The sequence below is a fragment of the Sesamum indicum genome, linkage group LG8, assembly GCF_026168435.1.
Source record: "Sesamum indicum cultivar Baizhima isolate 11 linkage group LG8, ASM2616843v1, whole genome shotgun sequence".
NCBI classification, from domain to species: domain Eukaryota; kingdom Viridiplantae; phylum Streptophyta; class Magnoliopsida; order Lamiales; family Pedaliaceae; genus Sesamum; species Sesamum indicum.
The window spans coordinates 28,852,624-28,869,121 of record NC_142664.1 but is presented as its reverse complement, the minus strand read 5'-3'; the positions used below and the strand labels follow the sequence as shown (position 1 = coordinate 28,869,121).

The window sequence follows — 16,498 nt, the reverse complement described above, 5'->3', positions numbered from 1 at the left end:
AATTGAAGGATCATTCATCATAGAATTATTATTTTATTTAAAAAAAAAAAAAGTGAAATTCAGTGTGTGATTGAGGTGTGGTCCGTACAAGCAAACAGCATGGGGGGTGGGTCAAAGCAGTGGAAAATTGTGGTTGGTGTGTACGTCGTACCCAACTCTGTTCCCCACTGCCTTAATTTCCCTCCGAATTGTACGGACGCCCACTCTCCATCCCACTCAAGCCGTAAACTACCCTTATTTCTTCTTTTTTCTTTCGGTTAATTATTCTTAGATTTCTTTAAAAATATTAAATTATATTTTTTTAATAATAATTCTGAAATTACATTTTTTATATTTTTATCTAGAATTCTCTATTTATACATGAATTATTTATTTTGAATTTCTTTTTTTTTCCATAATTCTAAAATATGCATGTTTGAAAAGAAAACATCGAATCCCCTCTAACTTATGCTTTAGTATAAATTTGTATATTAGAAATTAGGTTTGTAAATGAGGTGGGCTTGTAAAAAATTTAGACTCCATATAAAGTTTAAGTTATAGAATTCAAGTTTTGGGGGTCATACGTTATGTATTCAACAGAGAGATGGACACTCTAATTATCCAGGGTTTCAATGATGGGATAATTGCATTTACACCCCTCAATTATTCCTTTTTAACAATTTAAAAATTAAAAAAATCATTCTTGACAGAGCTTAAAACTCCAAAATGCCTCTATTGACTTGCCAAACTTTAATTTAACTTTTCAACGACAGAAATGTCCTCAGGGGCGCTTTGTAATTATCAAAAGATAGAAGGATTTGAATATAATGTTTATGGGATGAATAATATGACCTCGTATATTTTTTTATTATTTATACTAATTTTTAATTTTAATTTTAATTATTTTATAAACTTTTCTTTATTGAAGTTGTATATAAATTTACACCTCTTGATAATTGAAATAATGAATTATTTAATTAATATATTAAATGAAAATTAGTTACTAGCTTATAAATTCAAATTAAAAATTATCACACTTGTATAAATTATTTTAAATTCTTAAAATTTAAAAAATATTTTTTGTTTTTATTTATAACTAAATTTTATTAAGATCAATAAATTATAATTCAAAATAATTTATGCAATTTATATAAATATATTAAATTAGTAAAATAAATAATTTATTTATTAAAAAATATTTTAAATGATTAAAGTATTTTTAAAAAAAAATTATTCATTTTTTTCAATTCTATCGCCATGTCCACCCTCAACTCCTGCCGGTGCCCTCTCATTTTCACTGCCCCATTGTGGTCGACAACCTTGCCCCACTTGCGCCTAGCCTTTCACCCTCCTCCTCCGCCATCGTTGGTCATCAAAATATAAATATATATATAAATATTTAAATATGTACATATTAATATGTCCAATTATATACATATGTATATATTTATATAGTACAAACACATACACAAATATGTAGACATATATACAGATTCAATAAAAAAAAACTAATAAAATAATTTAAAGTTAAACTAAAAATTAGTATAAATAATTAAAAAAAATATATGGGGTCATATTATTCATCCCCATAAACATTACTTTGCCACCCCCTCTACCTTTTGGTAATTACAAAACACCCATAATGGTATTTTTGTCATTGAAAACTTAAATTAAAATTTGACTGAGTCAATAAGGGCATTTTGAGATTTTAAATGATATTAAAGGTGATTTATGTAATTTTTAAAAAGACATAGATGGTTTGTATAAAAAGACAATAAATAAGGAGGTGTAAAAGTAATTATCATTCTGTAATTTATTATTTTATTTTTTAATTCGATAAAAAGATATACGGCTTTCAACTATATATGCTAAAATAAATTAAGCATTTTTCTTTTCTTTTCTTTTTTATAAAAAAGATATATAATTATTTTCTTTATGTTTAACAGCTTAATTTAGACCTAATTCTTTATTGATTACTACGAAATCAAATTTTACTAACAAAAATTTAACTTGATCATTGGTCCAAATCCGGGATTTGGTTCAATGTCTTGCTGAGGTCTTAATTCGTGGATTTATCTCAAGCGGTACGATTTATCATGGACCGTTGTCCCAATTTTATCCTCGTAACTTTTGACGATTATGATGGAAAGTTCACCATTTTAAGTGGCCTAAGCTATATGGTTGGTTTTATTTAGAACATCATGAAACTCCTGTGTTTTATTTTAAAGATAATTGCACCTACACCCTTTAATAATGATTTATTTACATAATTATTTTAATTTTTTAAAAAATTATACATACACTCGTAAAAAATATTAGCATTATTTATATAAATCATCCATATTTTTAGAAAAATTCTGTATATATCCTTCAAAAACATAAATATCATTACAATAACAACCTCTGCTTTTTGGTTAGCAGGAGTGATTTATGTAATTGCGCAAAAGATAGGAATGATTTATGTAAATAAATCGAAAATCAAGGATGTAAAAATATTCATACATCTGGATGAGCAACTTGCTAGATTGCAAATCAAATGGAAACAAAAAGCCAAGCAAATATGGCTTGAGGATGGGAACACACACCAAATTCTTCCATCTCACGGCAGTCCTCCAATCTAAAGCAAACTTTATTCACTCCATCAAGACACGGGAAGGTAATGTGGTCATAGAGTAGGAACAAATTGGTAATGAATTCTCCCTCTAATTAAGTCTCTCTTTCAATCTTTGAGATTTTGCCAAGTGTTGTGACTACATATGAAAATCATGAAATATGTTTGATTCCTACTATTGAGGAGATTAAAGCCACAGTGTTTTAAATGGCGACATTCAAGAACTTGAGCCTGGATGGCTTCCCCGCGATCTTTTACAAAAAATTTCTGACGCATTATTGGAAGTCACCTCACTGATGCCATACTACACTTTTTCTCATCTGGACAGTTCTTGCGAGCCGTCAACCATGCATAGATCACCCTTATCCCCAGAAGCCTCTAAGTTGACATAGTTGACAAGTTTTGTCCCATTAGCCTCTGCAACACACCTACAAAATCATTTCCAAAATCCTTGCAAACTGGCTCAAACCCCTACTCAATAAACTCATATCTCCACTCCAACTGGCTTTTGTCCCGAGAAGAATGAAAATAAAAACACCATAATCTCTCAAGAAATCATGCATTACCTCCACTGAGAAAAGGGCCAGAAAGGATTTATGGCAATCAAAATCGACCTCACGAAGGCCTTACGATCTGGTTGAGTGGTCCTTCCTCCTCCAAGTTTTGAGAAAGCTTGATTTTTGTGACACTCTTGTCAACCATATCCAGCAGACGGAGCCAATTGGAATGGTCCTATTCCCCCTCCCCCTCCTTGCGTCCGATTTTCCCGGACGATGTTTTTGTGATAAGGGACCTAAACCCCTTGAACTCTTGATTAATGAAAGTTACTAGATAATATATATATATATATATACATATTCATACATATATTAATATATATAAAATTACAACTTTCGATTTGAAGAGAGGGTATTTTGGTAATTTACATTTAGAGAATCCAATTTTAAGCTTCCCCTTCTACAAAAGGCAAATAATAATACATACATTGACTATAGTTATGTGAAAAGTCTACCTTGTGATTGTCCTTTTCATACAATTTATCACGTTTCGTCCCAAACAATACAAAGTAGCCGCAACTTGTCCTTGATTTTGTGTAATTTATTTATATTGCAAATTTTATGAATCACTCATATTTCTCCAATATATAAGAGTAATCAGTGCGTGTGCTCAATTTAATTTTTTTATTATATTTATTAAACTTAATAAAAAGAGACTGAATAGTCAACCAATATTCATGAAATTAATTAACTCTAAGTGTGTACGAACAAAAGACGATCTGTGATATTATTTCGTCAATCTTTTTGTTATATAGATAATAATCATAAATTTTTTTATTTATTTCTTTTTTAAATAAATATGATGCATTAATTTATACATTTCATTATTATTCATAGTATATTTTAAATATAAAAACATATATTTTATATTAAAAAAACGACGTGCCACAAGGACAATTATATGTACAGTATAAACTATTGCCATCTTATGGACAATAAGGTTTGGGCCTAGGCCCGGCTCGAAAAAATTAAAAAAAACAATACTATAACTATCTTTTTAATTCTTAGAGTCACAAGCCCAATTTTTTCTAATTATGAAAAACTTTGTACCTTTTTTTTTTTAGAAAAAAAGACATAAAAATATATTCTCTTGTAGAAAGAATAAGACAGGGTTTGACTTGTTAATTTTTATCCAAGTTCTGAATTGATTTATAATAAAAATATATATAATTCACATAAAGTAATTTTATTTTTAAAAAGTAAAATATAATAATATACCGTACCATTGTTATATATATAAGCTTCTACGATCATTTATTCTGCAATGCATAATAAATCAGAATAAATTTACAAAGTGTAAAAATTTTCATCATCGTAAATTACAATAATTATATGATTCATTGTGAATCGAAATAAACCCACAAATTGATAAAAAATATATTTAAAGTAATTATTTTATTTATAGATTTAAGAAATATGCATGTAGGTAAAATGTCAAGTGTATGAGATATTTAATCCCAATGAGTGTATATTAATGACATAATAATTGAGAATCTAATTATTTTACATCTGAGATAGTAAAGAAACTATCACATTTATAACTGATTAATTACGTGACGATTCTGTAATATTTATTATATATATATGTGTGATTGATGATGTAATTTAGATATGTATTGTTTAATTATGAATTTTTTGAATAAATAAATAAAATTGGAGTGGAAGTAGTAAAATATTGCACATGTCCGTAATACATAAAAGCAGGGCCCCAACAACTTTCCAACGTCAGTAACTCAGAAGACGACATCTCTTTAGTTTAGTCTATCTATCTATCGGTGGTGAGTGAATAATGAATACTTACACCTATACATACACCACCATTCTTGTACTCATCCTTGCTCTCGTCAGACTCTTGTGAAATCCCATGCCTGCCCTCCTTATCCAACCCACACGTGGTGTTCTTCCCCCAAAACCCAGACCCGTTTTGGTCAACTTACGCCACCCTCACTCACATATCCCTTCTTGCTTCCTCCCTCCGTTACCATTACCCCTGCTTTGTCTTTGAAATAATAAAGAGACAAAAATGGAGCACCCGTTTTTCACGACGGCCGCTACTCGGGCGGAGGCTTTGCGCTGGCTCACAATCGCGGAGAAGCTGCTGTCGGCGCGTGACCTGTTGGGGAGCAAGTCGTTCGCCACACGCGCACGTGAGTCTGACCCCACCCTCGCCCCCGCCGACGAAATTCTTGCGGTGGTGGACACGCTCCTTGCTGGGGACAGGCGGATCGGGAATAATCAGCCCGACTGGTACTCTATCCTCCGGTTAACACCCTCGCAGGGCCGCGATTCCGAGCTCATTGCCAACCAGTACCGCGGCCTCGTCCTCCTACTGAACCCGCAAAGCAATAAATTCCCATTTGCTGAACAGGCCTTCCGCCTCGTCATCGAAGCCTGGTCTGTTCTCTCCAACCCTTCCCGGAAATCATTGTATGATAAGGAACTTGCGTTTTATTTGCAGCCGCAGCAGCACCAACCCGACCCATTTAACGAACCCATACCAGCATTGCAGCAGAACTTCATTTTCTTTGGGGGTGGCGGTGCGAGTAGCGTCGCCCAGCCGCAGGTGCATGGCGGTGGAAGTAGCAGCGGCTTTGGTGCCAGTCACTACGCGCAAGTTCAACAGGTACATGGGCAGCCGCAGGTTGACCACGTGGTTGGTGGGTCGAACCGCGAACCCCAAAATTTTATGGGTTTCCCTTCGGGTTCTCATTTTGTTTTCGGGTCTGGTTCCGGCTCTAAACCGAGTCACGAACCGGTCAATAATCAGGTAGAAGAAAGTTATTCGACTTTCGCTGGTAATGTGGGTTCTGATTCTGGGCCAGGCCAGGAGCAATTGGACAGTAAACAGAAAGAATCGCAAGAAATTTACTCAAATATTAGTGATAAATCAATTCATGATGATGTGAACGAGAGTGAGAATGTAGGAGAGACGATAGAGGATGAGGAAGATTTGGACAGAATGGAGTTGGAGGAGGAGAGAGTTGATTCACCGGAGGACAACAATGTATCAACTTTCTGGACAGCATGCCCTTACTGTTATTATATGTATGAGTATCCTAGGTTGTATGTTGATTGTACATTGCGTTGTCAGAACTGTAGGAGTGCGTTTCAGGCTGTGGTCATTCCATCGCCACCGCCAATTGTGGATGGGCAAGAAGGGTACTTCTGTTGCTGGGGCTTTTTGCCTATGGGTTTCTCAATGGAGAATTGGGAGAAAAATAAGGGTGCTGCTTCAGCCTGGACACCTTTTTCGCCTATGTTCACTTGCCCACAAATGGTTAATAATGCGAGCAAGAAGGCTGGTAGCTGGAAGAGCTCTGCTCCTAGGGTTTACGTTGACGACGACGAGGTTTTCGTGGAGATATCTGGCTCAAGTGAGTCTGACGGTGACTGGCAGGATGATAGGGAGAAGAAAAGGAAGAATAAAGGAAAAAATGTCTTAGGAAACGAGGCTACTACAACCCCCGGTCGAAGTGCGAGGGAAGTGCTTCCGGATATAGGCAAGAATGTGAATGTGGCTGAAGCCCTTGAAGCTCCAGACATGGTGGAGATGCCTAATAAGACAACTGGTGAGCCGAGCAAGATGGCAGTGATGGCGAATGCAAGGAAGCAACCTGGCAAGGTTGCGAAGAATTTTGGGAAGTTAGATTTGAATGTGGAGTTCAGCAATGAGGTTGAGGAACCTGCACCAGGTATGAACCAAGGGAATGGACCAGGCCGTGCAGAGGATGATAACATTGAAGGGATTGGTTTCTTTGAGGGTCTTGATGAATTTCTTAGCAGTCTTCCGATTCTTAACGTTGTAGGAGGTGACGACAAAGTTGTCAAGGCTGCTTGATATAGTAAGAACCTTTTTGGTCGTAACTGTAAGTAGTTGCGAGGTTGTCAAGGGTGTTTAATGTAGTAAGACTTTTCTTTTCTCGTAATTTTGACTTGTAGTAAATGATGTAGATCAACTTGGATACTGTACTTCTGCTTTTCTTATGTTTTAATTATATGTATATCTTGAAGCTGCATTATTCTGATCTGTTTCCATAGTTGTTCCCCTGTTAATTAGGTGATTGAGATCACTCGTGCAATCGAGCGAACAGCACGAGGAAGCAGGAGCTTTGATTTTATTAAATGCATGCAATATACCACAGCATGATCATACTTTATTGCTGACGACTTGTTTCTGTTGATTATTTGGATCTTAGTTGTCGTATTAGCATTATGTAGATGCACTCAATACCATGTTGTCGTATTAGCATTACATACATGCACTCAATACCATGTTGTCGTATTAGCATTATGTAGATCCACTCTTTACATGTGATATTCGTTACTTATCCACAAAACGTGCACGTGTCCTTCATTCTCTGGTGATATAATTATTTTTAGCTTCCGCAATCTCGTTCTCTGATGTGGAAGAATGTTTGAGATTGCCACAAATAGAGCAGCAATTATCGCGATGTATTGACTAGTGGATGAGTAATATGCTTGTTTCTTCTGCGAGGAGATATGATGCTTTGATGTTATTCAGTATCTATCTTGATCGATGATGAGCTTAAAAACAGAAGGAAGCACGTCCAACTTTGGAAGATAGGCCAGAGGAGTGGTGAATCTCTTCCTATCTCGATCACCATTGATTTGTTAGCTTTTGTGGCTAATTGAGGATAGCCGTGTAATGGAGATGTCATTCTTAGTGTGTTAGAACTTACACAAGAGCACACACACAATCTGCTCTTCTTCCCTTCTTTTCGTCTTGCTTTGTTGCATGTGCCCTGCTTGGTGTCTTCTCTTATCTGAACGCTTATGTACTTGCCATTCTTCCTTGTCCCGTTGTCTGGGAGAACGTTGTAAACAACATAGTTGCTCGTGTTATTGATGCCTGGAGTACTAAAGATCCGGAACTTGCTTAAATTTCTGGAAGGCCTCCATGTGTTGACTTTCATTACTATCTTATGAGGATCCCTTCTTTTAGGTTTGTTTTTCAGGTTTCTTGTCTGTTTTTGTTCTCCTCTGCTGCTTAAGAACTGTAGAAGGCATCCTCAGATCTCTCAGATGTCTTAAACCATACTGTCCAAATACACATGTAATCAAGCATCTGCCCCCATCTCTTCTACTTATGTTCTTTCACTGATATCTGGCTGTAACAGCTGCATTATCCTTGCATTGGGCCACCCTTATCCTTTTTTAAAGTGTGTTGGTTACACTGGAAACCATGACTAGTCTGGGATGTCATCCAGTGAGCTCTGGTTGTGAGAGCATCAAACCCTGCTATGCGCGGTTTAATATTAGATCATCAAGATTTACGGTCCAGATTAAAAATAAGTTTTTTCATGCACCAAAGCAAAGTACTAACATACCGTGTAGTGTAATTGGTGGAGGTTTGATCAAACCTGGTGTCTTATCTACACTCTGAATCGAATATTTTATTTTAAATTCTATTGCATTTTTTTTTTAATATATATACATCACGTATATGAATTTTTATTTGTATGGTCCTTCAAGATGTACATATTAAATTTAAACTTAAAATTAATTTGAGAATATTATTAATATATTTCCAATTCAGATACGAAAGCACATTTCCCATTCTTATTCGCACTCTCAGATTGATGAGGAAAGTTTCGGGACAGGCCTGGTCCAATCATTTGCCCAACCAAACCCAACTCCATAATGGGTTTTTGAGTCCATCATTGAATCTGGCCTTTGCCTGAAACCAAGGGTCGAGTTTATAGTCCTAGACCAACATCATGTGCAGTGATGTGCCTACCATTAGCACATTCGGCCCCACTTTTTTGGCAATAACCTCGATTTGATCGCAACGCATCAGTCCTTGCATTAAATTAAACATTGTTTTCTCCGTCTTTCTTGGAGAGCAGTAGACCTCCGATCCACCCAACTAACAACATTAAATTAGTACAATTCGGACAAAACTAACACTGGCTGGCAGAGTTGTATAACTACTACGGCATTTCATTCTGTTTCTTGATTCCATCTCATTCCTAAAAATAGCAAAAGGCCCTTGAGCGTGAACTGCTAGAAGTTCTCTAACAATGGCTCACGCCGTGCTTCAATCCTCGTCTCTATCTTGTTCCTCTTCCATGGACCGCTCTAGGACTTTAGTTAAAGCCTCCGACGTAAATTTGCAGCTCTTCTTGTTCTCTTTGTAGATTGTTTTAGATGCATGTCTATGATTATGTGCGGTCAGTTTCTTAGAATTGATGCGCTGTTGAATCTTTCTTAGTTCTTTTCCCCTTTGTGGCAGATCTTTGGTTCCCAGTTGAGATCTCCGGAAATTGAGCAGACCCACTTGAGATTTTTGGATTCTTTTAAGTAAGCACGCCGAAGTTGTGATCTTTTCCTTATATGTAGTTTTTGGAAAAAATTCTGTTCTTTGCTTGTGCTTAAGGTTCTGAAGATAGTTATTTTAGTTGTCTTTTATCTTAGAAATCTTGTTTCCTGCGGTTCATTTGTGTGAATTAACTGTTATTGATAAAATATCTGGGATGTGCGGTGATTTTGCAACTGGGTTCTTCTTTGTTTCATGCGACTGCTCATTGAATTGGTAATGTTTGAGGAAATGTCTATGACGAGTAAGCTTTTGCTTTGATTGATAACAACGATTTATGCCAGCACAGACACAGTAGCACCATGTACTGTGAAATGAACTGTCTGGTCTTTAGGTGCAACTGTGAAATGGTAGATTTCAAGTTGGATTGTTTACTATTGAGCTGATAAATTCGTTATAAAACTGATACTTGGAGGATGAATTCTGTGCATACTTTAACTGCACTTGCTTCTGTTCGTTTCTGAAGTTAAAATCGTTTAATACTCCGCATAATGTTTCTTGGTTAACTAGCCACTGGTCTGAGTAATAAAGTTCCTCAAGCGATAAAAAGAGATATAGTGAATAAATCCATTCAGATCCCCTGCATATAAAGGTTCTGATCATATCGTTTGATGGTGGTTTATAGGACCTACTTACTTTTTAAGATTAAAGACTTCCATGCAACACTCAAGGTTGATCCAGAGAGATAAGCATGCTTTTATTTTGATTTGAATTATATGTTCATTGATAAATTGGGTGTTATACTAATACGTTCTCTTCTCTGCTGTACGACTGCCTCTAATGAATATAGACGAAATCCGACTATAAGATTAAAGGCCTTAAGGGAGTCTCCCGGCCTAGCTCAGGAGATCATAGATGACAAAGCGAAAATCGCAGAGGTGACAAAAAAAGCACCCTATCATTTCAAGGAGTTGAAACATCGATTTCTTGGTTTCAAAAAAGATAAATACTTGTAAGAACTCGTAAATTTGTGTAAGTTTACAGCATTTAAAATGTAGAGCGGCTAGAGCCTCATGCTTTTACATTCTTCTCATTGCTGTAGGAAAGACTTGGAACACTACCAAAGGCTTTCTGAGGCCCAAGCACCTAAGGTACTTTTGCTTGAGTAGTTTTTCATTTTTAATAATCTGAAACATCATACCAGAAATCTAACATTTAGAAGGACAGTTCATGGTGATTGCTTGTGCAGACTCACGAGTTTGTCCCTCGAGCATCCTAGGATTTCAACCAGGAGAAGCCTTTGTGGTTCGCAATGTGGCAAATTTGGTGCCCCCACATGAGGTATCTCATACTTTTAGTTGCTTTATACATTCAGTATACAGAGGCATGGTGATCTAATTTTCAAGATATACTGAATCTAAACCATTGCACTCCTCTTGATGCAGAATGGACCTTCAGAGACAAATGCTGCCCTTGAGTTTGCTGTTAATTCTCTGGAAGTAAGTTAATGGTGTACTTAACATGTTCTCAGCTTGATATGTTTTTGATTACTCAAAGAAAAAAAAAAAAAGATAGAGAGAGAGAGAGAGCTGGATATGCTTTTGGTCTATTTTATAGATTGATGAAACGAATGTGATGCTCTCTATTTGCAACAGTCTGCTGACGGGCCATTTCTCATGCACCTGTTTAAGCATAAAATCATAAAAGACATTAAAATATTAGGAAATAGAGGCCGAGATACAGAGAAAGAAACACCACAGTCAAAGAAAGGCTTGAATTAACTGATAATAATCATTGATAATCAACAGATAGCTTCAGGTGGTTTTCCTGAAACATCATTCCAATCTTGTGAAGCAGTGTTGCCTGCAAGCATTGAGGCCTCCAAAATGAATTTTTCCTTTTAAATAATATTTCTTAATCTATGTGTTATTTTAATTACAGTGTAGAGCATTCCTTTCCAGAAGAGCATTGTTAAAGGTATTCGTTTTCTACAGGTCGAAAATATACTGGTTATTGGTCACAGCTGCTGTGGAGGAATTAAAGCCTTGATGAGCTTAGAAGATGATGCAGATTCGAGGTTTGGTTAATTTCTCTTTCGTTCACTGATACGTAAGCTGTCTTACCCCCTCCCACTCTACCTGGACATGTTGTTTCTCACTACCTCTTTTGTGTTTTCCAGTAGCTTCATTAGAAGCTGGGTGACTGTCGGAAAGCCCGCCCGGTTCAAAACGAAGAATGCTGCTTCAAACCTCAACTTTGATCAGCAGTGCAGGCACTGTGAAAAGGTTCATTTCCCTCGGACTCTTACCTGGCTCACTATTTAGTATTATCTTTTATTTATTTGCTATAGACTTCTTAACATTCGCCTGCCGTTCTAGTTTCTATCATGTAAAATAAAGCATACAGTGCTCCCTCTTCTCTCTCCAGGAATCGGTTAACAGGTCCTTGTTGAACCTCCTAACTTATCCATGGATAGAAGAACGGGTGATAAGGGGCAAGCTTGCGATCCATGGTGGCTACTACGACTTCATTGATTGTACATTTGAGAAGTGGACCCTTGACTACAAGGGAAGTGGTTTGCTATCCAGTGCTGAATACTCCATTAAAAACCGAGAGTTCTGGGCCTGAGTTGCTCTCCTAGATTATTTTCTACGTGTCCATTTCCTAAGAATTTGTAGTACGACTTCTTTGTATGGCTTGTTGTTTGGTTCATTGGAGATGTACAATAAAAACGGTTTTTATCCAAGAGTAAGTTTATTTTTTGTTTTATGAAATGAGACGTCTTTGTGGCCGTTCCTAGGAAGATATAGGAGCATTCCCACATTCCTACAAGGACATGGGAGCATCTTATTACTAAATATCTTAGGTTACCTCGGCTACTTACAATTACATGTGTAATGGATTTGATGTTACAGATGCGGTTTTATATGTTCAACTGATAAATTTAATAGATTAAGGGACTCTTTAAGGTTCAATCAATGCAGTAATTTAACTGCACAATTAAGACAGGAGTTCAATCAGTTATTTCCTAGACATTGTTTTTGTCTTCAATGCATGAGGCATTTGTGGGCTATAAGAATCAAGGAATACAACCCAACCTAAACATCTTTGAGTTGTTTCAACTAAATTTCCCATAATTTGTCTGTAAAATGGCTCATTTTCATCTAGTGCTAGCTATAATCATGTTTATTTCATCAATGGACGCCAGTAAAAGACTCGTTGCAGCCGTCCGACACCTGAAAGAAGACAACCCTCCTAATTTTGGGTTTCCTGAGCTGTCTCCACCGTTTCCAAGAATCCCAATTTGGCCGCCTGCTACTGATTTAACTGATCACGAAGACAGGCCTCCCAATTTTGGCTTCCCTGAGCTGTCACCACCATTTCCAGAGATCCCGATTTGGCCGCCTGAGCCTCAGTCACTGACTCCAGACCTCAAGATAAAATCCAGGTCTTCTGATTTACCTGATCAGGAAGACAGGCCTCCCAATTTCGGTTTCCCCGAGTTGTCGCCACCATTTCCAGAAATCCCAATTTGGCCGCCTGAGACTGATTTACCGCCAGACTTCAAGAGAGAATCCAGGTCATCGTTGCCACCAGTTTCAGAATCTCTGTAGCATAACACGGTTGGATATGCGTCTGCTGTTTCCTGTCCTATATGAGACAATAATGACCTTACCTGTAAGAAATTGCTTAGTGCTACATATGTAACCTTGGCATATACATCTCTGAAATAAATTCCATTTCCAATATTGCAAAGAACAGTAGTAAATATGAAACGTGTGCTTGTGAGATGAGATGAGTAGTTGAACAAACAATACAATCACAAAAAAAGGTTTCCTACCAAATTGATCCATTTCACCTCCGTCTCGACCTATTCGCTTATAAAAAGCCACAGACTAAAACAATAAGCAACATCACAATATCAAGAAGCTCTGTCTGAAACAGTTTTAGCTCTCACTCGTCCCTAACATGGCACAAAATCAGTACCCGTCTACGGTGTTACCCTTTCTGCTGATCGCCCTGGCAAGCACCAGGAGCAACGTTATCCTGGCAGACGCCCGTAACCTGCTGGAATTAAACTTGCCAGAGCTTCATCTACCAGAACTGCCTGACCTTACCGATCTCCCTGGATTACCAGAACCCGAGCTGCCATCATTGCCTAAAGTGGAATTGCCTGATTTTCCAGCTCTGCCAGAGCTCAATGTTCCCACACTGCCTACAGTGGAACTGCCAAAAATCCCTGGCCTGCCTTTGTTTCCTCAGTTTCCGGAGGTCTCAAAGACTGGTGCATCAGACATACACAAGGACTCCCCTCAGCCATCCACCGTTTCTTCGACTACTAGTCCTTGAGAAAATTAAACCATTCTGCATCACTTCCTACACGATAATTGTTCTGTTTCAGTCCCTTTATTTTGTGTTATTGCGTTCGTTTACATGCATGCATTAGTACTTTGAACTTTGAATGTGCGTATTATGTGGATCTGAAGATCTGAAGCTCTATTCCACAGGTACTGATGAGTATAAAATCTAATATTTGGTATGTGAATATGGATGATGAACACAGGTACAGTAATCATCCAATCTAGGAGACTCTTTGCTCCTGATTGGCGGGCAGCAAAAACTTAATCATGCAGTAAATATGATGGATTGAATTTTTTTTTTTTTTTTATTTCAAACCATATTGCATGTTTTATTATACACGATATATAGCATATAATGAAACAATCCAATATGTACTTCGTTCCATTCTGTGCACATCTCTAATATTGAGATTGAATTGGACAGAGACAACCCATAATGAGTACAAGGAAATTGCCTGATGAACACTGGGGCAAAACCAGTTGTATTTTTAGTTAAAATTGTGTCTGTTTTGTTCATTTTGAAAAATTACTTTACTGAAAATATCTTCTCAAAACAACCATATTATCAAAGTGTATATTGTATACACCGGTTTTCCAAATCTATCTTAAAATCCTATATATTATATATCCTATTTGCTAAGGTTCAATAGGCTACAACCCTTGTTACCCCTGCATTGTGTTTGGAGTTGTGGTGCTGATTCCTCCTAAAATGGCTAAAAAACATACCAATACGTTTAGCACTGTTGGTTTTGCTAAGTTTATTACCCTCTATAAATATATTATTCAATTATTGTATAAATTAACGGTCGGTGCACACTCGATGTGTGTGCATAACATAGAAATACTTTAATTTTAAATTTATATGCTAAAGAACTATTGATAAAAGCAACTAATCAAAGAAAATGTTATTTTATGAAATAATAAATTATTTTGAAGAGTATTTTGGTCAATATATATTTTGCTGACCAAAATGAGTTACCCTAAAGCCTTCATACTTAATATATATTAGATAAAAATAATCTCTTACTCCATTTATTAAATATTGTACGTATGTATATAAAAATACCCACTATCGACTTCAAACTCGTTTCCTAAATGGTGCGGCTTGTGACGTGATGAGTTGTTCGTTGTGTAAGGTATTGTCTAATTTGACTTTATATAATTTTATCCTAGAAAGATGGCCAGTTAGAGAGAGAAAATCTTGGAGTTTATAAGCCACCCAAATTATTTAATTGCAATTGATGTAGAACGCAACATGCATCGTAAGTAGCATCATCACCAACGAATTAAAAGGAAACAACTCCAAATAATTTCATACATTAACCAGATGAATTAATCTTTTATGAACGTTTTCAAGAATACAGCTTACAAAATCAGAATGAAAATAAATCAAAACAGTGGTGGATGAGTTTTTTAGCTAAGCAGATGCTTTGAAAGTGGACTGATAAGGTAGAGTACAGTAACTGTTATTGAGTCCCTCCCACCCCACTGCTTGCTGGATTTTCCAGGGCCACAAACCATTTCAGGAAAATCAAATAATGGAAGTACAATGGTAGCTACTAGCTACCTTAGCCATCAATTTTTATCTTTTTGAACTCTTTTATCAATGACTGGTGTATGTTATATCTTACTACCTTCCTACTGGACATGCCAATGTCTCGGGGACAAGATAATTTTTCATGATTTATTTTTGTGATATATATGCTTATATCGTAAGAAGATATCGGGACTAATTATATCTTATTTGAATTCTACTCAAACTTCTGAAAAGAAAAAAACATATCACTGTTAAAATCCTTAACTCCAAGTGCAACTTGAATAAATAGAAAATTCTTCCAGATTTAATTTAACAAAAAAATCCTTGAAATAATTCACTTGATATTTACTACAGTCGGCAGGGGTCAGGAGTTGGGACCTGTTAAAGGCAGACTTTTCCACCGTGTTTTGTGTTTATTTGGTGGTAGACTTTTCCCTTCAGGGTCATGATTTCTTGGTGTAGTTATGAAGTGGGCACCAACCAAATGTCCAACCTTGAAAGTGAAAATCAAACCTGTAAGAAAGTTGAAGTGGATCCAGGAGAAATAAATGCCTAGTGGGGGGGGGGGGGGGGCACTTTCCATGTCCAGAAACTCATGAATACTTGTCCCCCTTCCCACCATTATAAAACTCCTCCAATTCTCACATAATTCTTACCACACTTCACTAATCCAGCTCATCAAGCACACCATGTCTTCTTCCAGGCTTTTCATCTCATTCATTCTCATCATTTCCCTGTCAATCCAGGGCCTGGACAATGCCTCAGCAGCATCTGGAAATCGTCGGCTCCTGAATTTCCCTGTAATTCCCACTGTTCTCCCGTCTCCCTCTTTGTTTCCGCCGTTGCTCCCTAATCCTGCTTATCCAAGTCCTGACACGCCTCCAATCACATACCCTGGAAACCCTCCTTACAATCCTGTCGTCCCGTATTTCCCCTTCTTCTACGTACCTCCACCATCTATTCCTAGCCCTTGAGACTTTGTACTTGTGAGCTGATCCCTGGAGAAGGAGGCATAACTACATGTTTGTTCTTTGATGTTGTTGTTATTGTATGATACGTAGTACGTATAAAAATAACAAAGAATGGTTGTTGGTTTCACCTTCTCATGCAACTGGAGTTTCTCCTATTCTTTTATTATCTCATTTCAATATTTTTATTAATTCCTACTTAATGCAA

At 36.7% G+C, this 16,498-nt stretch overlaps 2 protein-coding genes across 5 annotated transcripts; both read left to right on the top strand.

Moving 5' to 3' along the window:
• Positions 1–4,933: 4,933 nt before the first annotated feature.
• Positions 4,934–7,163, top strand: LOC105169275 (uncharacterized). Its single transcript, XM_011089641.3, has one exon. It carries the CDS (start codon positions 5,171–5,173, stop codon positions 6,983–6,985), a length of 1,815 nt encoding a protein of 604 aa, XP_011087943.1. The 5' UTR covers positions 4,934–5,170; the 3' UTR covers positions 6,986–7,163.
• A 413-nt stretch (positions 7,164–7,576) lies between these two features.
• Positions 7,577–12,198, top strand: BCA5 (beta carbonic anhydrase 5). Of its 4 annotated transcripts, none has more exons than XM_088883343.1 (10): positions 7,579–7,744; positions 9,401–9,468; positions 10,110–10,155; positions 10,275–10,436; positions 10,527–10,575; positions 10,652–10,765; positions 10,870–10,923; positions 11,419–11,501; positions 11,604–11,709; positions 11,852–12,198. In XM_088883343.1, the coding sequence occupies exons 3-10, from the start codon at positions 10,142–10,144 to the stop codon at positions 12,050–12,052; spliced, it is 783 nt and encodes a 260-aa protein (XP_088739469.1). In that variant the 5' UTR covers positions 7,579–7,744; positions 9,401–9,468; positions 10,110–10,141; the 3' UTR covers positions 12,053–12,198. The 4 variants fall into 4 exon arrangements, with proteins under 4 accessions (XP_088739468.1, XP_088739469.1, XP_011087941.1 ...); XM_011089640.3 differs by lacking the exon at positions 7,579–7,744 and adding an exon at positions 9,200–9,272; XM_088883342.1 differs by having other exon boundaries at positions 7,577–7,744; positions 10,110–10,436.
• Positions 12,199–16,498: the final 4,300 nt, after the last annotated feature.

What these genes read in the sequence shown, in the direction of transcription:
- LOC105169275 (XM_011089641.3), top strand. Translation starts at nt 5,171, where the DNA reads ATGGAGCACCCGTTTTTCACGACGGCCGCTACTCGGGCGGAGGCTTTG.
- BCA5 (XM_011089639.3), top strand. Translation starts at nt 9,189, where the DNA reads ATGGCTCACGCCGTGCTTCAATCCTCGTCTCTATCTTGTTCCTCTTCC. An exon ending in AGATTTTTGGATTCTTTTAA is followed by an intron (nt 9,469 to 10,274) that starts GTAAGCACGCCG and finishes TAATGAATATAG; the next exon opens with ACGAAATCCGACTATAAGAT. An exon ending in CTGAGGCCCAAGCACCTAAG is followed by an intron (nt 10,576 to 10,651) that starts GTACTTTTGCTT and finishes TTAGAAGGACAG; the next exon opens with TTCATGGTGATTGCTTGTGC.